Raw genomic sequence first — 24,606 nt, forward strand, 5'->3', positions numbered from 1 at the left:
GATGACTTATTCCTTAAAGGTGATGAAAAGATATTAAATCAGGAACTTGATTTGGATATTTTCATCCCCTCTCTGGATATACAAAACAGCTCAACTAATATTTCGAAGGACTTTTCTTAGGAGTGACAAACAAAAGTTGATGCTACTATCTTATTCTACTGCACCAAACAGAATTAGAAGTCAATGCCTTTTCTTTCTTTTCCCCCTTTTTCCTACTTTTCTTTTCCCTTTTTCCTCCCCACTTTGTGCTATTATTTGCTTTTTTATTTTTGTATTTTATATTAGAAACTAATAAAAAGATAAAAAATAAAAAAGGAGTGACAAACAAAAGGATACATTTTATTTATGGATACAAGAGAAGTCTGTTAAAGTTCTAAAGGGATTTTGCTTTGAAACATAGATGAACTGCAAATTACCTCTGGAATTTTTTCTGAAGGGGGTCAAAATATCTTTTTAAAAGTCAGGAAAGGTTTATAAGTTTGGCTTGCTTAATTACAGTTAAAAGAAGAAAATAGTTATATCTGGTTGCCTTACTGGACTTTTACTGATAAATTTTACATCACTTTTAGATCTTTTTTTCCTTATCTAAAAGATGAGATATGAGATATGGCGGATGGGAACTTGTCAAAACGTCTCCAAGATACTCTCAATCTTACACAGGAAAAGACCCGAATACGCCAAGACCTGCAAATATATAGAAGTATATATAATCATTATATTATGAGACTGAATTTATTAAGGATATTAATCGAAATACTGCAGATATTTTGTGTTTAGTGATGTAGTGTGGTTCCCCCTGGTGGACAGAATTGTGAAACAATATACTTTGAAAGGAAAGTTGATGTGAATCCATTGACCCTTTTGTTGTAAGGGGAAAGCTGGTTTAGTTAATTGCTCAGAGTCCAGAATATGACAAAATAATGAATTTCAAAGGACTCAAAACATGTTCACTTATTTATCCTAATAAAGATGTTGATTGTTTATGAATTTCAGAATTTCATTCTGGACTAGTTTTCTTCTTTTATTTGAAATTTTTACTGAGATCACAGCTGGGACAGAAGATTTAAATTTTACCTTACAGTGAGTTCTAATAACTTCACAATCTCAAATTTGATATCTCTTTAAAACTTTTATCTCTTCAAACTCCTATCTTTTCAAAATAGTAAGATTTTATTTTCTTTTGTTGTCGTTCAGTCATGTCCTTCACAATCCCATGAACTACAGAACACTACCCACCCACCCCGTCCTCACTGTCTCCTGGAGTTTTCCCAAATTCATGTTCACTACATCAATCAATCAATCAATCTTTATTGATTAGCCTTGGGCCATATCAAAGTACTAAGTTCCAGAGACAAAAACTACAGTTTAAAATGAGATTGAAATAAACCACAATTTAAAATGTAAATGGAATAAAATACAATTTAAAATATAAACAGAATATAGAGTGCAATAATTTAAATTACAAATTAAATATGCTTAAAACTATATTACAATGTCACCCCTACGTCTACCCCGTCAAGTGGTCTTTCCTACAATCTACCGTGTTCTGCTGCACCAACTTTGTCCTTGTTTCCATCAACTTTACAGTAAATTTGGCAATCCATTTCACCAACTGCAAATTAGTACCTAACAAACAATGTTGCAAAAAGCGCTCTTTGGACTTAGGAGTACTGGTATAAAAGATCCTACCCAACTGGTGTTCCCTCAAATCTGAGTATAGGGGGCAATCAAAAATTATGTGGGATATTGTTTCAACTTTCCCCGTCCCACATAAAAAGATTCTTTCACTTGCAGGGATCCCCTTATACCTGCCCCAAAGCATGTTTGTTTGAAGTTGGTCCAATCTCAATTTTGAAAAAAATCTCCTTATAACGGGAGATAAAGGCGAAGTTAAATATTTTTCTATTTTAAAAATTTGTTTATTTACTGATAGCCAGGGGCAAACTTTTGCTGCTGTCACTTGTGCAGTGTCTGATTGTGCACTTATATCCATAAATCTCTGTGCAATCCAAGATCTGATCTGTCTAAGATCGTACTGCTGCCAGTTTAAAGAAATGCCAAAGCTTGATACCTACTTCAAAATTCTTGATAACCAATAATTTTTATTACTTGAGGTAATCTGCTCCATTAGCGCTATCTTTACTAACCTCCCTTCCTCCATCTCAATTATTCTTAGCCAGTAATAAACAGTCTTCAACATGGCCCTTGTGCCAATCGCATGTACTCCCAAGTTTGCCCTCACTACGCATGCTGGGGTTCCAGGGGACACAGCCAAGATTCTCCTCAAGAACTTATTTTGAGTGATTTCCAACCCAGGCAACTTAACTAACCCCCATATCTCTGCCCCATAGGTAAGTATTGGTTCAATTTTCACCTGAAAGACCTTTAACACGGGGGTTAATGAAGATGGAGTTTTCTCTAAGATAATTTTATTTAATTGGGCCGTCCGAGCCAGAGCCTTCTGAGCTCCGGCTTTTACATGTTTATTCCATTTACCATTTGGAATACTATCCCTAAGTAGGTAAATGACTAAATTTGTTCTATTCTTCTGCCAGTTAAAATCCATTTCCTCATCTTTTGTTGCCTGCTAAATATCATTACCTTTGATTTCTCTACGTTAATTATCAAGTGATTCTTTATGCAATATGCTGCCAACCTCCCAAGTGACCTTCTTAGCCCCACTTGTGAGGCCAACATCAAAATTATATCATCAGCATATAACAAGCAATTTACCTGTCTTGTTCCTATACTAGGCCCATGGAGAGATATGTCTTCCAAACATTTTGGCAAGTCGTTTAAGTATACATTGAAAGTGTTGGAGCTAAAATGCAACCTTGTTAAAGTAGAATAAAATATGGATTAAAATGTAAGAAGTAAGGCCCCCATCTCCTTATAAGGCTTTTTCCTCAAGGTAACCAATAAGAAATGAGTAAAGTGTTTCCGTGTTACACTGTCTTTGAGAATGTATAAGAATGCGTGCATCAATAATAAAGATTGTTCAGAAATTCACAATATTAGCCATGGGCTAATGTTTCTGAACCTGGCTGCCAAATAAACTTTTCCTGTATCCTGAGAAGTCTAAAGCCTGTCATTTTCTGCAACCTTGTCTTATGCCCTTATTTATTGGGATTGCATTTGTTACCGATCCTGTCCTGTTTACTCGAACTTTAACTTGGGTTTCCATGTATAACAATCTAATTAAATATAGCAATTTCTTTTCCATTCCCATGGCCTCTAATTTATCCCATAATATTTGTCTATTAATTGTATTGAAGGCAGCCTTTAGGACTATAAATGCCACTTACAGTGTTTTTTTCCAAAACTTAAACTTTTGTTATTAGACAGTCCAATACAAAACAATTGTCCATAGGAGATCTTCCGCTTCTGAAGCCTGTCTGTTCTTCAGCTAGAATGTTATCTCTCTTTATCCAATCTTCCAATTTATGCAGTAAATACTTAGCATAAAATTTTGCTGAAATATCGATTAAACTAATTAACTGGAAATTATCTGGGTTATCTCTAGAGCCTTTTTTATGTAGTGGAATAATTATTGATGTGAGCCAGCTAGCAGGAATTTGCCCTGTTCTATTAATAAATGTAAAGAGACCCACCAGGACAGGCGCCCACCAGGTTATGTTTTCTTTAAATAACGATGCCGGGAGCGCATCCTGTCCTGGAGCTTTGTTTGACTTCAGGGAAGAGCTTAAACACCTCACCTCCATGTTTGACACTTCTGCCCACTGGGGTAAGGCTTCATATCCCTGTTTCAGGCTAAGAGAAGATATCACGTCATCAGAACTTTCCGCTACTGCTGGAGTGGCCAGATGCCTCTCCCAACTTACTGCAGTAATATTTGGGTCACTTGCTGATTTTCTATCTTGAATAATTTTTGAGACCCCCAACCAGAAGAGTGTAAGTGAGGCCAGCTTTGCTGCCTGTTCTAAGCCAGCCCATAAATTATCATTATAAGAGGCTTTTTTCTTCTACATTAGCTGCTTATATTTCTGCCTCATGGTGATATACTCCTTCTGTAATTCCATGTTTGGGCTGTTTCCTAAGTGATTTCCTGAGCTGTTTTCTCCTATCTTTGCATTCGTTATCAAGCCATGTTGAGTGACTATGAGTGACTATGATCAGACTGGCCCTTTGGCTTAGTAGTCATGAAAAAATGTTTCAATTTATGGCATATTTCCACAAAAAAATACTAAAAGCTCTTGTTCACCTGTACTATTCGAGCATATAAGCGCTAGGGTTTCCATACATGGTGAATTCAAAAATTCTGTCACTACTTTCCCGTCAACTCTCTTCCATGTTAGCTTTCTCTCCTGGGCTATTTCCAAGTTGTGGCCTATTTGTTGAATTATTTGATTCTTTTTCCTTAAATCAGAAGGAAATACCAGGGACATCTCAATTGGAAGATGATCACTTTCAGGCCTTGGTAACATCGAGACCGAAGTAGCCCATGAGACTAAGCTGTGAGAAACACGAAAGTAATCGATAGAGCTACATGCCTTGAGACCAAAAAAGGTTATGGGTACCTTCTAACCTCTGAATACTGGCCTACAATTTGAAGGTTACAATTGTATACCATTGTTAGAAATTTCCCCCCATCTTCATTCTTTTTCCTATCTTGGGAGTTCCATGATTGTTGGTTGTGTAAATAATCATCTGGAATTGTACCGTCTTCAACAAAAGGCTCCAACGAGGGGCCAACACGGGCATTGAAATCTCCTGGCAAAATTAGAGGTGTTTTTATAATTTTTTTCCGTATATCTAATATCTTTACCTCCAGTGCCTCCCACAGGTCGTCCATTGCTGGGTTAACATACACATTTATAAATACTATTGACTTCCCTCCATATGCCAAATGGATTGCTTGAGAAAATAAAGGGCCAGAGTCCAAGCATATCTCGCTTCCCTTCCATCCTAATTCGGCTTTTATCAAAATGCACAGCCCTCCTGAGGCTCTTCCCTTTATAGCTACCCACTTTGCTGGTAGCTGCCAAATATTAAACCCAGGGAGCTCAATAGGGGCCTCATCACCACTAACCCAAGTCTCCTGCAAGGCGATTACCTGATACCCGTTTAGAAATTTAATACAGTCATCCATACACCAACTTCCTTTCCATCCTGCCACATTCCATGAGAGGAAATGTATTCTTGAAGAAGGTGATTGTACGCTATTTCCTAGTCAGGCTTCTTGAGTAATCTCTTCCACCCATCCTTCCCCATTTACGCTCACACACCCATCAATGACACTACCTAACCATTTCATTCCCTGCCATCCCCTTCTCCTTTTGCCTTCAATTTTACATTCTTTAGGATATGCTAGCTTATACTTCATCTTGCTTACTCAGATCCCCTGTTTTTGCACACAACAATATTATGGTATTAGAAATGATATGACATAATTAATTTTGAATTCTCCATTAATAGGAATTGTAGATGTGGTTGTCTCAATATGATTTTTCAAAAAGAAACTGGACTGTTTTTCCTTGAGGAAGAAGAACAAAACATTCAAGGAACTTCATCAGTTGTGATGACTTTGAACTTTGTTGTCATCAAAAGAGTGACCTTTTTTTTTTTTCAAATGCTGAATTTTGTCCTGGTGGGTTTGATCTCCTATATTGTGCAATGGACTTCTGAATTGGTTGTTTTGTTTCACCAATGTACAGATCTGCATATGTCTCACTGCATTATATTGCATATATCACGTTCAGTTTTTGTCTGTACGTTTTATCCTTGGGGTAGATGAGATTCTGCCTTAGTGTATTCTTAAGTTTAAAGTGTACTTATATATTACTTTACTTGTCATTGTACGTATATACACAGTTTACACATACAACGAAATTCACATAACACCCAGAGACCAGGCCCAACACACATAACAATCCCCAAACACACACACACACACACACCAAAAAATTTCCTGCCCCTAAACCACCCAAACATCCACCCAACAGACCAAGTAGTGCTGTCCAATAGCTCACTGATGGTGACCCTTCAGTTCATTGTTGAGTGCAATTATAGCTCTGGGATAAAAGCTATTCGGAAGACGTGTGATCCTAGTTTTAATTGTTCTGTATCTTCTGCCAGAAGGCAACAGTCTAAAAAGATTGTAAGCAGGATGGGAATATGTTGTGTGGGTTGACAATTCTCCTGATCTTTTCAGATATTCCTACAATGTATGGAATGAAAACATTGCTATGTTTGTTATTCTCTCTGTCTGTAATGGAAGAACTCCTGTTGTATCTTTTTCTGGATTTGATGAAGGCTCAGTTAGGATAATCCCAAATTCTGAGGGATTCCATGTCATGTTTTAGTTTTTCTTCTTTTCCCTCTTTATTGATAGGCACACTTTTAGCCTGGTGGTAGCCTAGTTCTGATCAGTCCCATTTTCTGCTCAAGTGGTGGTGAGAATCAAAATGTAAACACTGATTTCTGGGGGGAGGGGGTTTCTGTAAACTTCAGTGTTAATGCTTCTGCCTTCCTTAATATTCCCTCACCATCTAGAAAAGCCAGACTGTTTTCTTTAACATCTTCCTGTGTGAACTTAATTTATCTTTCCATAGAATTGATGTGTTTGGTGAAGGCTTCCACTTCCCGTATTTTTTCTTGACCCAAATATTGCCCACATACCTATAGTGGGTGGGTGGAAATCCTGTGAAAGAGTTTAGGGCTTTGGTTTCTACATCTTCCATGTAGAGATTGGCAATGGGGGACATAGGTGAACACATAGTGCAGCTTTTGTTTGTAGAAACCTTCATTGTATTTAAAATAGATAGTGGTCAGGCAGAGGTCCAACATGGCACATATGTGGTCTGTAAGTAGGCGTGATTATGGACTAACATTATGTGCAAACACTTATGATTTATTCATCAAATTTCTGAAACAAATAATGACAGAGTTATGTAGTATGCATATATCAGATCCTTAAACAGGGGCAAGGAATTCTGAATATGGAATTCTTGGCACAAACTATTACTTAAAAAACAAAATGATAGCATGTACATTTAAGTGACTATCACATCTTTGATTTCATTCTTTCAACATCAATTATATACTTGTCATAGAAGATGGAACTTGCTGAGATGGTGAACATGACAGTTTAATTATCGTGTTTCCCCAAAAATAAGACAGGGTCTTATCCCCCCCCCCCCGAAATAAGTGGTTGGCCTTATTTTCGGTGAGATCTTATTATTTTTGAGGTACAGGAGGAAGTGAGCGTGGTCACCTCATGGCTGCTGCTGTGTTGCAATATTTTGGGGAAGGGTTATTTTGTGGGGGGGAGGGCTTATTTTAGCACATACACTCAAATGCCCGATTGGGCTTATTATTCAGGGAGGTCTTATTCTCAGGGAAACAGGGTAGAGACAGAACATTGCCTAAGTTTAACGCTGATTAGAAATACTTTATTCTTTTTTTTACAAACTGAAAAAACGAATTATGATATATGATTTGATAATTAGAAAAATAGATTATAGAGAAATATAAGCAAAATAAAATATTAATTTACATTTATACTTACAACTGCTATAAAAGAAAATTCGAAGTAATTTCTTTTCTACTGGATTATTGTTTCTGTTCTTCTATATCTTTTATTTCTCTTTCTTTTTTATTCTAAATATTTGTTTCATCTTAAAATTTTAATAAAGTTATATTAAAAATTGTATACTTGTCATAGGTGACCTTAAACTTGATTTTGAGATGTTGCGCATAACAAATCCTGCCATAAAATGTTAGCAGAAGCCTTGAGTGAATAGAGCAATGTAATTTTCTGATAATATATACACAGTTAATATTTATGGATGGAAGCCCAACATTTGAAAAGAAAATGAACTCAAAATTCACATGCATTTTGAGAAAATGTTGCACCCAAAGGATCAATACTTGGTTGGTTGATCTGAAAAAAAGCAGGTTCTGTACTTGCAGGAAAACACTATGAAGAAAATAGGTGTAGAATTTTTCAGTTTGTACATAAGAGAGCATTTCATTTGCATTGAGGTACTGGTGACATTTACAATAGTCCACGGGCCTAACTAATATGTAATATTTGAAAATCTGTAATATGATTTATTCATAAATACACTATTACTAGTGTACAATTCACTTCATTGTTAGTTGCTTCTTAGAACTCCTTAGTGGTTCAGAGAAATTGGGTTGGTATTTAAATCCCTGAGAAATTAAGTGCTTCATTTCAATAATTATAATTCACACTAATGGGATACAAATATATTTCAATCATACAAAATTTCCCAGAATGGATGAATCTAAACCAATTGAGGGAAAATTTATATAAATTATATAAAAGCTTATCATATTATTGTTCCATTTTTATTTAATTTTCATGTTTGTTTGTATGGTTTTAGGAAACATAATAGAGTTTAGAGATCTGCTTTTGAATTATATATCCAAAATTTGGAATGTTTCTTTATATGAAGACTCTTTATGTTGACTGCAAGGGAATCAAATTGTTTGCAATATGATAAGAGAGACTCCTGCAGAGACTCTTCTAAAATGAAGACTGAGGAATTCTCACCCACATTGGATCCAGGGTCCTGCCTTCCAGTTGACTTTATCCCTCTTCACAATTCCTTTCATTTTCCACTTATAAACCTAACTGGCATCCCTCCCTCAACGCATAAATGTTCAGTGCACCAAGTTCCTTCAGAAAGATGCTCTACCTTCCCTACGGGAAATGCCACAAGGAATGGAGCAAAAGAAAAAGCTTTAGCTAAGCTAGAAGTTCAGCTTGGAAGGGAAGGGGAAGGGGAGAAGATTATTTCGCTTCTAGATACTGAATTCCTAGAGTGAAAAGGAAAAGGCATGTGCAATATTCTGTCTGTTCCCCTCTTCATAGATTTTTCTTTTGGAGAAATGGAATGAGAGAGCAGAAGCCCCCTATAAATGCAGGACAGTAGCAAGTGGAAGATGATGTTTAGCGTCTGAATCCTGCAAAAAATCCTAAGAATGGGTGCAGAGAAGCTGAATGCAAAATACTGTAAAGGGAGCAACTGCTCAAATGAACTCTTGCAATTACAGCTTTCTGAGAGGGAATTGGCTTCTTACACTACCAGCAAAACTACACAGGTTCCCAGTCTGAAAGACTCCCCGTTCCTTCTACTGTCCTCCCTTTCCCAAGATTTAATAATCCCCACATAAAATCAGCCCAAAGCTCCAACTTAACACTTACCTCTCCTTTAAAAGGCAGACAGAGGAGTTTATTCTCTCTGGATCTCCTGTATATCATGCTGTGCCTGTGACATTAACAATCACTGAGCGACAGTTGGAAACTGCTGTGCAGTGTTTTCTTGTCACGTGCGCGGCCGTGCATCCGCACAGCTTAGAGGGAACATTGATGAAGAGATGTGAAAGTATCAAGTTGGGACTTAACAAAAAAAAAATCCTCTTTACAACTGAAAGACAGTGCCACCCTGGTTTTATAATCTTGGATTATTGATATTTGTTCACTCTCTTCTTTTTGCATGGGTTCTTTAACAATGTATGGAAAATGATATTCTGTGTGATCAAACTTTAAACACACACACACACACATATGCCTTTTATTTATTTTCGTTTTTATTGTTTGCATATTTTTTTCTCTCTTCCAGTATCAGTTCAGTAACAATACAAATCTTAAACAGAATTTTACAAATCATTTATTTAATGATTTTGGTTTAGTGGTTAAGGCACCAGGAGAGAAACTGGGAGACTGTTAGTTCTGCCTTAGGGATGAAACCCAACTGGGTGACCATGAGCCAGTCTTCTCTCTGAGCCCAACCGACTTCAAGGGTAGGTGTTGTAGGGAAAAGAGGAGAAGAAGGAGTATTAGGTATGTTCACTACAAGCTGATTTTATATATGACTGAATGAAATACATGTTGGTTCCTCTTAAGAACAGGAAGTCAGAATTAGGCAGGGTGAAATGAGTTGTAATTCTAAGTGACTCATCTTGTCCATTCTTTTATTTCCACACCTTCCACTTTCTGATGTCATATTGCTTTTGTCCTTCAAGCTAATTGACACAATTGCTTCAGAAATCGGAGAACTGAAACAGGAAATGGTACACACAGATCTGACACTGGACGCTGGACGCACAAGCTTACCAAGGTGAATTAAAATTCCGTATCACTAGACTGATTTGGTGGGCTAATGTAAGGGTGTGTTGTGTAAATTAAGAAGGAGGTTTTCTTCAGTATATATTGTTTATAGTTTTAAACTATGAAAAATATTTGGGTTTTAGATGCATTTTAAAATGGTTTGCTTTGGCAGTAGCTAGTAATGTAATGCTATACTTTATGTTTCTCTTTGTTTATGCTGTATTCCTAACTTCCTGTAAAAAGTGAAGGTTTCCTTTGATCCGTATTCCACAATTAAGAATTCATTCATTAGCATTTGGGTTCTTTACAGAAAACGTATAGAAACTTACCTTTCTTTAAGACTTAATTGCTAAAAGGTTATTACTTAAAATGGACCACATTTTTAAAATTAGAAAAAAATATTTTCTGCTAAAAAGCACTGAAGTGTGCTAGTTCATTCAGATTCAGTAGAATCAAATATGTGTAAAATTCTATTTCAGTTTGTATCAGTTCTGTACTTCAATTTGTCTTTAAGCTTTGTTGATGGTAGTTGAATTTACTGAACTGAAAACAATGTGTAGGTTTTTAAATGAAATATTATCTCCACACTTTGTGTTTGTGTGCGTGAGATTGCTGGCAATGTGAACTACAACATAGTAAATGGGAAGACCTCGGGCATATAAAACATGAGCATGCTGATATCACATAAATGATAAAATTACTAAGACAGTGTGCAATCATTAATGTCTCCTATGTCAACAGCAAGATTTCTTCATATTGTAGCAAACTAAGCCTGGGAAAGTAGAAGCAGTCCTCTGTCCTAAGACTTTTGCATTAATTGGCATCCTGTGAGATAGTTGTGGATTTCTGAGTGTCTGTATCATTTAGTAAGTCTTCAAGATTTGGATTCAGCTGATGAACCATCTACTTCATTGTGTGAGGGTTGTCTTGTTTTAGTCTATAGAAACAAACTTGGACGTGGCATTGAAGCATTTTCCAAGTTTCCTAATTTAGAGAAATAAGAGAAACAATCATACTAAAATTCTTATGTGGCTCCTCATATAAACAAATGAAAATCATGGACCTGTCTCAGTTATTACGTAGTCCATCGTGTATTGGAGGGTATATGTTGACCTTGTTTGTTTTCTGCTAGAACCTGGTATTAGGATCTGAGGCAGGAAACTTTATGATAATCCTAATATCCTGAAAAAAATTACCTTAAAGCATGGTAATTATTGGCATATAAGATCTCTAAAGAAATAGAAATCAATCTCTCTTTCTCTCCTCCCCCCCTCTCTCCCTTCCTCCCTCTCCCTCCTCTCTTACAGGAGGGAGTTGTGAGTCTAGGAGAACACTCAAATTGTGTCCAGAGTCTGTCTGGGGAAGTGCAACCCCTTCCAATACCAAAGATTGTAGTCTTAGAAGCATAGGAGCTCAAAACCCAAGGCCACTCAGCCTTACTAGAGTTCAGTTGAGGCTTGTTGTTCCCTATCCAGATTGTCACAGCCTCCAGATCCTGAGAAGGACATCCACATCATTGCTTAACTTACCAGAAGTTAACCCCATAGAAACAAGGTGAATCACAATATTGTGCCTCCCACCTCCAATCGTCTGAGTCACTCCAGAAGGATGCCATGGTGGATGGTATCAAAAGCTGATGAAATGTCAAATAAGGCAAGGAGGGACCCACGTCCACTATCCTGCCTGTGCCAGAAATCATCCGAAAGTCAACTTGCGCCATTGCCATACCATACCCAGGTCTGAACCCTCACTGAAAAAGTTCCAGATAATTCCCTCCATCCAAGGTCCTCTGAAGCTACTGCACAACCACCTTCTCAGTCACCTTCCCCCCAAAGAGGATATTGGAGTCCTGGAGATGGTTTCTTGAGGAACAGGTAAACCAAAGGCTCCTTGAGAGGTGAGGGAACAACTGTCAAGCTTCCAAGTAATAAGTCCCCCGAATGAACAATCCAAGGCAGTTATATTCAGTCAGAGTCTGTTTATTAGGAACATATCAAATTGGCAAGATCTTGGCGTAATTCTGGCTCTGACCAAACCCCAGAGTTACACCCAGTAAAAAGCAAAAGTTTGAAAATCCCCCCTTCCCCAGAGTCACATTCTCCAATCAGCTGTCCAACTGTCTGGTGACTCCAAACTCCCATCTTCAGCCATCTGCAGGCACATTCTCAGTTCCCACAGGAAAAATGCTACCTAGCCATAACATCCCCCCTTATCTTTACAACTCCCCCTTCCTACTGCTAGAATGTGGCGAGCCTGAAGCCTTGTTTGATCCCCTTACAGAATACCCAGAAAAAGCTTAGAAAAAGAATAGGAAATGACTACAATGAAACATGGCTACACATATATAAGCTTCAGGGTTGACAACAACCTCTTCACTCCAAGAACTCACTGCTGTTAAAAACTACCCAACAGCCCTGAGTCACTTTCACAAGCCAGAAGGGGCATGGATCTAGAGAGCAGGTGGCTGAACTCACAGTCCTAAAGACCCTGTCCACTTCCAATAGGTTCAAATGGTATTATGCCAAGTACGTGCAAGTAAAACCACTGTATCCCAGATTAATTATGTATCTTTTCATGTACAGATAGTCCTTGACTTACAACCACAATTGAGCCCAACATTTCTGTTGCTGAGCGAGACAGTTGTTAAGTCAGTTTTGCCCCATTTTACAACTTTTCTTGCCATAGTTGTTAAGTGAAGCACTATAGCTGTTCAGTTGATTTCATGGTTGTTCAGTGAATCTGCCTTCCCCATTGACTTTGCTTTTCAGAAAGATGATCATATGATCTCGGGACACTGCAACCATCATAAATATAAGTCAGTTGCCTAGTATCTGAATTTTGATCATGTGGCCATAGAGATGCTGCAACAGTCATGTGTGAAAAGTGGTTATAAGTCACTTTTTTTAGTGCTGTTGTGTCTTCGAATAGTCACTAAAAGAACAGTTTTAAGGCAAGTACTATCTGTATCTGAAGCATTTGCTTGTGCTGTTGTAATGGATATTTTTCATATTCAGAAGCTGTGGACAAGATTGTCAATAATTCCAACTCATTACTTAAATCTTGATCCTTGTCCATTTAGTAAAGTTGCCAGACGATGGCTCATTTCAACGATAGAACTAATTAATGTGTTCTTACAGGAGATAACCCTAACCCTAACCCTGGAATACTAAGGAAGGCTAATTATTGCTTAAGATGAGTTCTTAATATTTATTCTATGCTGTCTTTTTGAAGTAGTTAACAACCTGTTCAAGCAAGTGGTAGCAACTAAGTTCCAGATGAATTTAAACGGCATTGAGATGTTATTAAATGAGATATTATTTCACCCAGTCCAGTTTGAGTTCTAGTCTGATTTGGGGTCTCGTTGAAATTCCCTTTATAGGTGATCAAAACTAGGAAATAGACAGTGCCACAGCTGATTTTGAGGCATATCTGGCAGATTTCATTATTATGATGATCTTTTTGAACAAGGTAGACCTGTTCTGAATTGGTTTTGTCTGTTGTACAGTCTCCAGTAGGTGGTGCTGGAAGACATTAGTCTGATATCTGAGCATTTGTCAATGAGGTATTATAAAGTTCTATCGTTTTCATGCTTTTTCAACTTTTACAAAAGGATACTACCAATGCAGCATTCTTAGTATGTAGGCGGTACACATTTCTATTTATCTTTCTGATTCAAGGACCCAGGAAAATAGCTTACATTGCCTGGACATAAGCTGAGTGAAATAGAATCCTGACCAAAACAAATTATGTTAACTGGTAGGAAAGAGAGCTCATCTGAAATTGAAATATGCAACTGTATTGGGAAAGCATGTTCCCTCAAGAATCAGCTGTGCTGTTTATGCACTTATTGTCTTTTTTGCCATTGTTTCTATCCATGGTTTAAGATCTACAGAATGGATTCTTCTTTGTGTATCATCATTATCAAAAATGGTACCTAATTATGCATGATGCTAGGCAGGGAGAGAAAGAATGAGAGTGTGAAGAAGATAATCCTTTTGCCTCCATATGCTTCTTTATTCCAGCTGGTCTTCTCAGAATAAATTTTAATTTCAAAATGGAAATGCCCCAAGAGAAAAGTTGAGGAAAGAAGTATGTAACCTTCTTGTATTTAATATGTTTGCTTGCACATTGGTGTAGATAATTTTGAGTCAAGAGGATTTACACCTCATGTATGGTTTACACTTCTTTACCTCTTTATACACATTTGCAAAATAAGAATAAATTTCAAACGCCCCTTATAGGAATATTAGAGAATCAATCATTTGCTGGGAACAGATATTAAAAAGCAAGCTTGCTCCTGGTCAGTAGAGATGACAGAGAAATAAGAACTTCATTATTTATGAATGGGACATTTTTATTAATTTATTTTATGAACTCATAGGCTACTTGAATGATAAGATAACTCTAGGCAGCTTGCATATTACATTTTAAAAAGAAGCAGACAGAGCTGTCACCCAAAGCCACAATATGATAATGACAACACCAGACATTAATAACCGACAGTGATTAGGAAAGAGGAAAACCCCAAACCAAGTAACATGCAAGACAAAAGTTATGTAATTATAAGTAAGTAAAAGATTTGTAAAAGGTTTAGGGCAAGTGCAGCCACAGAAAAGACCCATCTCTTAGGTCCTCCAAGATGACACTGTTTTACAAATAGAATTTGGAGTGAGTCAACTCTCTCAGATGTTACTGACTGGGCAAAAATAATTAAAGTGGAAAAGAGTGATCTCACATCCTAGGCTAGGGTATTTTCCTTCCTGGGGATCCAGAGTTTTGGTACTACCTGAGAAGGAGCGTTCCCAAAAAGTGTTTGGGAACTGAAACCAAGCAGGTGTGTGAGTGTCCCAAATAAAAGAGTCACACTAGAGAATAGCAGAGATGTGGGTAAGAGAAACTCCAACTCAAAGATGAGAACCTCAGCAGTCATCTTCAGATAGCAAAAAAAACCCTTTCCAATTATTGGAACTGCATGACTGCTGAGAGGTAGGGGAGGAAAAGAGCCCCATCGGAGTCTGCAAACCCAAGCAAGGCTACTACTTGCAGCAGCCCAGGAGCAGAACTCTACAAACCACTTCCAGAAACAGAGGCCTGTAAGTGATGGAGAAATGGGAGGAGAGATCATGAGCCCATTCACAAGTCTATGGAGTGAAAAGGATTTTCACATTCAAATGGGCAGAGCTTGGCTGCAAGAGCTATAGACCTGGGAAAAAAGGAAAGTTTAAAGAAATACTACCATGTTTCCCTGAAAATAAGACAGGGTCTTATATTCTTTTGACACCCCCCCCCAAATTGTGCTTGGGCCTTATTATTGGGGGGGGCTTATTGGTTTGGGGTTGCCGGGTGGTTGCTCTCTTGCAAGCGGGTGCCCGAAGAGCTGGGCACAGCCTCGGGGCAAACGGCTGTGTTGAGCTGTCGCAGCAGCGCAACAAAGCTGCCATCAGGTGACCATGCTCATAAGCAGCTGCCCGGACACCCCCCTTTCTAGCCGGGCAGAGTGCCACTCACCGACCCAGTAATATCCCAAAGGCGCTAAGCTGCATGGCACTCTGCCTGGCTGGAAAGAGAGGTTGCGCGAGCACTTGTTCTGCCTCCAGCTCGCGTGCCTCCCAGCCTCACCATGGCCAGCTCTCCCTGCAGGGCTGGGCCAAGGCGCCGCCGCAACCCTGCTGCTGCCGCCACCGCCACCGTGCTCAGAGCATAACCAGCTTCCAAACTCTGGAGATCCGCTGCTGAGTCTTCCGGCAGAGGCTCTGGGACTATGCTCTATGGTTGTGGGCTGGCTGCGGGAAGACACTTTGTCCCACCATGAGCAGCCGCCCGGCAACGCCCCTTTCCTGCTGGGCAGAGCACCACTCACCGACCCAGTAATATCCCAAAGGCGTCAAGCAATATGAGTGCTTTTGCCTCCCTCCCCCCAGGCTCCTGCGGCTTTGCACCTTCGGGATATCGCTAGGTTGGTGAGTGGCGCTCTGCCTGACTGGAGGAGGTGGTTGTCCAGGGGGCTTATTATTGGGGGAGGGCATATATTTTTGCCCACAGGAAAAATATGGCATGGTCTTATTATCAGGACATGTCGTAATTTCGGGGAAACACGGTAGTTAAGAAAACAGTGCTAACACAAGAATCAGAACATAGAAATGGAACATACAGATATAAATTTACAGAATAAATAAGAATACAAAAAGAATAGCTGTAAACGTATAGTAACAAGAAGATAGTAGAGTAAAATAAGAGTTTAATTTTGTACAATAACAGTTTTGTGAGGGGAAAACAAATAGTCTTTGTATCTGTATTGTTCCAGTGTTCTATTCATATTAAGAAAAACCCTAACATAAAGAAAAGTAGCCACTTAGGTATTTACTTTTTAAGAGTTTGAGTTTAAATAGAAGAGGTAAATAGAAGAGGTAAAGAAAATAAACAAAATAGTGTTATATTGCTCACAGAACAGTGGCATTTTTTAATTTATGTATTTCTATCCCATCTTTATTATTTTTACAAAAAACTCAAGGCAGAAAACATATCCAACACACTTTCCTCCTATTTTGCCCACAACAACCCTGTGAGATGGGTTGGGCTGAGAGAGAATGACTGACCCAAGATCACTCAGCCGACTTTCATGGCTAAGATAGAACTTGAACTCATGGTTTCCTGCTTTCTAGCCTGGTGCCTTAGCCATTAGACAAAGTGGTTCTTGTTTGGTCAGAGGTCTAGTATGGTTGTCTTGTTTGGTCAGAAATTTTGAGCAGAAGTGAGGCGCTTCCGGTTGTTACCTTCTTCAACTTCCTTTCACTCCTCCCTCCCACTTAATGACTAAGGCATGCAGCTGATGTTTCACCATCCTGCTCAGCCATACTCTTAATTCTTTACTGACTGCACCACTGCTACCTGAACAGCCATTGTGCTAATCACTGTGGGCATTGCCACTCCTCCTGTTACAGTGATAAGAGGGAAATCAAGATGCCAAGTACCCCAGATCAGGATTTGACTGTAAATTTCAACTCTGCAACTTCACATGGCCTAACATAGCTAAAATTTCTAAGATACATGGTAGGACAGAGCTACATAGCATTCTATTTCAAATTAGAGAGAACCATATTGAACAATTGATTACATTGTATTAGTGTGGGGGAGTACAGCTCTCAAGACACTTGAATCCCATTGCTGTTGCTTGTGCTCATTTCAATGGAGTTGGCTCTTGCTTGAAGCTGAATGTATTATTGGTTGTTGGCTGACATCTACTTATCTCTCGCATATATCATTCTTACTGGGATTTTGAACTGAAAAAGCACTTTTGAAATTATTAAGGCATCCAGTTGCTGCTTCTTGGGATAATATAGCTTGGGGGGGGGGAGGTGTTCAACCGTAGCAATTTTGAGACCTGTGGACTTCAACTCCCAGAATTCCCCAGCGAGGTTGGAGAAGTTGCTAAAGTTGGACACCTCTGATGTAGACCTTGCCACAAATTGGCTTTACAGGCTGAATAAAAGGGTATAATTGGGCATTTTAATAGGTCAGGTCACATGGAAACAATTGAGCATATTTAGCTAAAGGCATGTAATTCTTTTTCAGAGCTGTGTGCATGCACAGGGACACACTACTCCCTGCTATATCTGCAGATGGAGCTATAACAGGACTAGATGAATGAATCTTTATTATAGCCAAGGTATACTGAAGTATAAATGAAAACAGCTAAAAAAAACCATAAAAATAGAAAAGTACAATCAATTGTAATTGTTGAAATAAAAGTATATTAAAGTTCTGAGAGACCTTTCATCCTGACACCTAATTTTGATGGCTGCTGCACAGTATTTTGCTACTATCTGGGATTACAGTGAAAAAAAGGATGTCATGTAAGTATTGTCAAGTCACTTAGGGTCCTGATGTAAAAGATGCAGGATATAAGTATTGTCTATATCTCTATAGATGGTACAATAAAATATCACATACTGGACTATTTCAACATTTCTGGTTCTACACAAGCAAATGCATTTCTCAAATGGGATTTTAGAGTATCTTCCCTGTAATAATGCTAAAGGCAAAATATTATGCCTTGCCCAAAAGAAAGATTTCCTTAGTTTGGGAAATGTCAAGAGAGATAGTTGGCCATTTGCTAAAAAAAATCTTCGTCACCCAAATCCTATTTCTTTATTAAAAGGTATTTACTTCCAATTCAATGTTATTAAATATTTGGACAACTGTATGTTTGGCAGTCATAGCCAAAGGTCTGTAGTGATTCTGGCCATAACCCATTAGTCATTAGTTTTTGCTTTATGACATTGTTCTAGTCTAGTTCAAGGGGTAGCCCTCAATCATGATTTATAGGAGGAGTCTCCAATGAAAGAACTGGAGCCTGTAATATAACATCAATTGCCATATCCTAACTTCAATTTTAGACATCCCTGTATCTAGTCTAAGAAGGCCATTGGCTCTCCCTCTGAGTGCTGCTAGTACAGATCTTAGAAATTTTGTTGCAAACACTTCAGGGGTGTTAGAGAAATAGAAGTAATTACTTCCTTTTCTATTTCCATTTGTAGCCCAATCCATTTGCTGATGGACCAACTTGTTTACTGATTTGGCTTGTTTGTTTTAGAGTTTACAGTTTACATCAACTTACAGAGTTGCTCTCAGGGTCACCTACAATAAAATACAGCTGAAAATGAATGCAAACACAAATTAATATTTATTTTTATTCATCTATGAACACGATACATTGTTGAAGGTTGTTTTACAAGCACAGATTATTTTTGAATAATTTAAATTTAGGCTTTTAATTTTGTTTTGTTTTTTGTTTGTTTCTGTTGTTTTAGCCTAGAGAAAGATATGGGTGATGTGTGCCCGGATCAGAAAGATTTTGCAAATATCATACGAGATTCTGGATATGATAGTCTCCCCAGTAAGCTCAGCATACTAGATAAACTTCTTCATACCCACCCTATCTGGTTACAGCTTGGCTTAAATGATGCTGAAGCAGTGGAAATTCTACGCTCTCAACCTCCTGGAGTAAGAAATAACTTTAATTTGGCCTTGAAAACAAGAGAAATACTTTGCTGGGGTATTGCCTTACTTTTAGAATCAGACCCCTGTCCATTCTCTCCTATTCTGAAATACCTTTTTAGCTTCTTAAATTTATATCCCACCTTTTCTCCAAAAATTCATAGCGCTTTCTGTTCCAATAGGTTGGGCTGAGAGACAGTGACTGGCCTAAAGTAACCCAAAAGGTTTCCATGGTTGTAGGGCATCTCAAACCCCCAATTCCAGTCAAACTCCTTCAGCACTCTACCAACAGACGTACATCACAGCTTCCTTCATAGTGTCATTTTATATTACTAATGTATATGAATAGTGGCTAGAAGCCAGTCAGAAGAGAAAAGTGTATGTGATTGCTTGTATTCGTGTAACTTTAATATTCATACACGTTATGAATCTGCTTTAGATGAGGGCAGCTATGTGACTCTCCTAGGCCAGTGCTGCCTACTCTCACTAGCAACAATTCTCTTAGAAATCTTTGTTCATCCTTTACCCTACTAGACAATTTTAGCTGGCAACTTAACATAAGATTCTGGTAGGTACTTCGTATTTGTATATGTACGCACTTATTCTGTCATTACGGTATCAACACTTTTTCAAAAAGAAAGACATGGGAAAGAGGTTATTATTCTGAGAGCAATTATTAACATTTTATTGGCTAACTGGAGTAGCACTTGCATAGTTTGTTATTTGTCTTATGTGTTAACATGGAATTAACATTAACTCTTGGCCCAAACAATTTTAAAAATCTAATGTCTGCATATTACAAGATCAAATGATTAAACATTATGAACAAAGTTTGGCAATATTTTTTGCCATTTACAGGTTCTGGGTAATTAAAATATCAATAAATATTAAGCTTTGTAGCTTATTTTGGATTCTCAAGTTAAGTCTTACAAATTTACTTGCATGTAAGATGAGACAAAGCAGGTTCATAATATGAAATTCTTGAAAACATGGCTACTAAGTCTGTTTAAAGCCTTTTTTTCTGATTTGTTTTTTAATAGACTTTCCTTGTTAGAAAGTCATCAAGAATGCAGAAGAAAGTCCTATCATTACGCCTACCAAATGATCTAAAGGGATTTTGCCTTAAAGAGTTTGCAATAAAAGAAAGCATCTATAGTAAGTAGTTCACAATATGTCTTTCCTTGGCTGGACATAATGAATAGAAGATTCATCAGGTGAACTGATTGTGTTTTTTGAAGGAATATTATTAATCTGTGCAGCAGGGAGCAGAAAAATAACTGAACTGATTCATCTCAAAATAATGCATGTGAACAAAAAGGACCAAAGCTGATTGGTAATAGAATGAGAGACCATGAGGAATTTCCAGAGCTGTGTATTAGACTGGAAAGAAAACTAAAATCACACAAGAAAGTAGTGGCCAAACACTTTTGTGTTGTGCCAAGATGTAGGAGCATCTCCGGAGTTGAGCTTTATTATTTTGGTGGATTACATGACAAATAGTCTCCAATATAGACAATGAGATTTAAACATTTCAAATTAGGATTCTTGGATTCTTTGTAGCTCAGGTGTCAGTGTGTACCATTTTAAAAATATTTCCTACTTTTTGCTATTTTTAAGCAAAAACAACTGAAGAATTATGGAAAAGAAATGCTGACTGTGATAAAAGTCTTTATTAACAAACAATAGCTTATGAATTTCAGCTTTATTCCCACGTAGGTAATATGTTTTGCTGTATTTTTGAGGTCCTATATTGTGCAATTGAGCCTGTTTTCTTTTACTTTTCAGCTTTTTCCTTGGAAGGCTCTGGAATAAGTTTTGCTGATTTATTCAGGCTTATAGCTTTCTACTGTATTAGCAGGTAAAGGAGAATGTTCTTATGACAGTCTTTTTTTAATATTTCTTAAACTGTGGTTGCCTTGTTAATGCAAATATCAAGAATCTTAATCAAACTGAAAAAGAATAAACTGCTGACTAACTTTTTTAGTGGCTACTGAGCAGACAGCTGATTTTGAATATCTGAAACATCACTAATGAATTAATGAATTAATGGGCTTCATTGCATTCACTGATCAGTAAAACACAGTTTTATTACTAAATTTATAGACATTAAAAAAGAGAGTTTCTGTAAAATAACAGTAAATAAAATACTAAGTTAATAAGAAAACAGTAGATAAAGGAAACAGAAATTAAAATACTTATGTGGTATAAAGTATTAACCTAATTTGATGGACTAACTACTGCTAGATTGACACATCTATAACATGTCTTAACTAATACAATAATATAATTAAAACAATTTAATATACCATGGTTTTCATGTTATTAACAATGTGAAACACTAAAATATTTAATTTTAAAACTCATTGATTGATTGATAAGATACTTTGTTATTAAGATTACAAGTCAGTCCCTTTGCTCAGTTCTCATAAATTCAGTATTATAATATATTAAATATTGCAAAATGAATTTGATGCTCCTAAAGGGATCTCGGTATTTGGCAGGCAATTAAATAGATTTTTGCCACTTACCAGTTAATTTGTGGAGTAAATCTTTTTTTTAAAAAAAGTTTTTTATTTATCAAAGAAAACTTCTGTGTGCAGGGAATACAATATTGCAGAAGAGCAAGAGTTTCTAAGGACCCTTGCCTGCATGGCCCAAAGCTTTCCTTTTATGGAATTTTTAACAGAATAACAGAATTGGAAGAGATCTTGGAGGTCTTCTAGTCCAACCCCTGCTCAAACAGGAGACCCTAAACTATTCCAAATAAGTGACTGTGCACTCTTTTCTTAAAAGCCTCCAGTGAGGGAGCAGCCACAACTTCTGAAGGCAAACTGTTCCAATGGTTAATTGTTTTCACTGTTAAGAAATTTCTCCTTAGTTCTAGGTTGCTTCTCTCTTTGATTAGTTTCTCTCTTTGCTTAGTTTCTCTCCATTGTTTCTTGTCTTGCCTTCCGGAGCTTTGAAAAATATGTTCACCCCTTCTTTTTTGTGGCAGCCCCTCAAATATTGGAACACCACTATCATGTCATCCCTAGTCCTTTTCACCAGACTAGACAAATCCAATTCCTTCAACCATTCTTCATGTTTTAGCTTCCAGCCCCCTAATCATCTTGTTGCTCTTTTCCACACTATTTCCTAAGTCTTAATTGTTTAAATTTTTATTTGTTTTAAAAATTTTACAAGGAAAAGGGGTTATAGGGTTATAAAACATTTTGACAGCTACATCGTGCGGGGGGGGGAGAAGCCCCCCCAGGTCTTGCAACTTTTACAAACAAAGATAGAAAAATATCAACATTTACATAAGTATTAGCAGTTTTAAGTTTAACACAAAATCATCAGTATGTTTCAATCATTTGTTTTGTATCACTTCCATGAAAGTACATTGTAGCAACAATTGCAATAGTGTTCCAAATCACTTTTGTGATCTGAGTCTTCTAGCTGTTGCGTCCTCCCTCCTGTTCACTGGCTGAGCCTCAGCCCCTCCCTCCTTTGGACCCATCATGAGGCTCAGAGATAGTTGTTATTCTGTACAAAGAGATGGCGTCTGTGGGAGAGCACAGCCGGTAGGATTCACCAAACAAACTAGTCCAAAGGAGAATAAGTCCTCTAGTAGAAAACTAGAGCAAATAGGTGGGTCAAAATATTCCAAATCCAGGGGAATAACGTACTTGAAGAGGCTCCTGGAAGTCTCTGGGGTGGAAATTAGTTGAAAGCCATAAAGTTTTCCAAGGGAGGAGTCTCATTCATAAAGACAAAGAAGAAGTAGGAAGTTGCCATATTGGCTCAGCCAGTACAAGGTGGTCAGGAAACAACAAAGTCAAAGTTCCCATAGATAGTTTAGAGAAGAATCAGTTCAGCCATCCTTTCTCTCGCAATTGTAGCCAAGAAACCCCCCCCATTATTTAAGGAAAGTGAAAGTAGTTTTCAAACTTTCTCTCTCCCCCATAAAAGGGAGAGATTTTTCAAGTGCCGCTTTTCCAAGGGGGGTGGAATTCCCCCCCCCCAATCTAAGCTCTTCCAGAAGTTGAAACAAACAAAACAGGAAAACTGCAAAACAGTCAAAAGTGTAAGAATAGTAAAAGATCTGGGGAGACCCCTTGGCTCACCGCTCTTCAGTTGTTTCATTCCAATTAATTATTTCCTTCCAGGCTGCGTTCGGAGAAGTGCGCGGTGGCATTCTGCGCGCTCCCTACGCTCCCTGGCTCCTGGGGCAAGGCTGGAGACCCCCCCCCCGCGGCCGCCGCCGTTCCAGGGGGTCCCAGAGAGCCGCCCCTATGGCAGGGCACCCCTCCAAGGCACCCTGTGCTCTCCCTAGACTTCAGGGGAGCCCACCAGAGCAGCAGAAAGGCGGACGTGCGCGTCCGTCTCCTTCGGCTGCCGGAAGTCGTCTCCTCCTAAGTCTTTACATATTTTTATAACATGGTGATCAAAACTGGATGCAGTAGTCTAAGTGTGGCCTTATATCTGCCCTCAAGGATAACTGATGGGAAAATGGCAAAGTGAGCAAGAGTGAAAATGGTGTGTTACTTTGGCAGACTGTGCTGTTTAAATAGTAGGTGGCTTATGTGGTACTGACTAGATAATATGCTTGCTGAAATGCTGCTTTAATCTTCCTGCCTATCCATATTGAGTATTTTCAATCCTAGGTGTTTCTTAGGTGATCATATCCCATCCCCCAAAGCATTGGCAAAACCATAAAAGCAGACATTGTGCCATTTTCTGCTCTATCCTAACTTTTAGATACATACAATTTGCCAATATCAGCAAGCCCAAGCCTTCTGGTAGCAAATTCAGCTTTTGCCAGACATTACCTATCCTGACCAGTGTTATATCCTCGACTTACGACCTGACAGCCGGCAACAGCCAAGCCGCGCCTGATTGGCTAAGACGCGGCTTGGCTGAGCGCAGGCTGTCGGGCCGTTCTCATTGGCTACCCTGCTTGACAACTCCGTATAAATAGCTGTCAAGGAGGGAAGGTGCTGAAGTTGCTGTAAATAGTTCTGACTGCTGTTTTGTTGCTAATAAACTGTTGCGTTCCCTCAGAAGTGCCTCGCCTCACTCCTTAGACCAATTCACTAAACTGGCGACAAAGGTGGGATTGAGGCCACGGAAAATCACCTAGGAGCAAAGCAACAGACGAGGACAATTTCCTCGTAGATTTTTTTTTCCTTTCTGTCATCCCCTCACGCAATGCTGCCATGGCGTCCTTGCCGCCCATCGCTCCCTTCGGAACTGCCGGTGAATCGTGGGCTGGGTTCCTGGAGCGGTTCGAATGTTTTTTAATTGCAAATGGGAACCACAACCTGCCTGCTGACCAAAAGTGCAGTTTCTTTCTGAGCTGTTGCAGTCCGGCCATGTTCAATTCCGCCACGGCCCTGGCCACACCGTTGCTGGTCCACTCACTTGATTGGGACCCCCTGATTGCCAAGCTTAAAAATCACTATGCGCCGACACCCTCACGGATCGCCAGGCGCTACGCATTCCGCCAATGCATTCAGAAGGAGGCAGAA

The 24,606-nt window shown here is 38.5% G+C and overlaps 1 protein-coding gene across 6 annotated transcripts in view; it reads left to right on the forward strand.

Moving 5' to 3' along the window:
• The window catches only part of RIN2 (Ras and Rab interactor 2), a 71,254-nt gene that overhangs the window by 18,924 nt on the left and 27,724 nt on the right, over positions 1 to 24,606 (forward strand). For 4 of the 6 annotated variants that reach the window (XM_081950106.1, XM_081950101.1, XM_081950102.1 and 1 more), the window contains exons 3-6: positions 10,015 to 10,109; positions 18,910 to 19,102; positions 20,137 to 20,251; positions 20,882 to 20,954. In XM_081950106.1, the coding sequence (XP_081806232.1) occupies positions 10,015 to 10,109; positions 18,910 to 19,102; positions 20,137 to 20,251; positions 20,882 to 20,954 (476 nt within the window). Of the gene's footprint in view, positions 1 to 10,014; positions 10,110 to 12,681; positions 12,747 to 18,909; positions 19,103 to 20,136; positions 20,252 to 20,881; positions 20,955 to 24,606 lie in introns of those variants that run through there. The other 2 variants (XM_081950104.1, XM_081950105.1) reach the window with 2 other exon arrangements.

This window comes from Natrix helvetica (assembly GCF_964273705.1).
Source record: "Natrix helvetica genome assembly, chromosome: 4".
NCBI classification, from domain to species: domain Eukaryota; kingdom Metazoa; phylum Chordata; class Lepidosauria; order Squamata; family Natricidae; genus Natrix; species Natrix helvetica.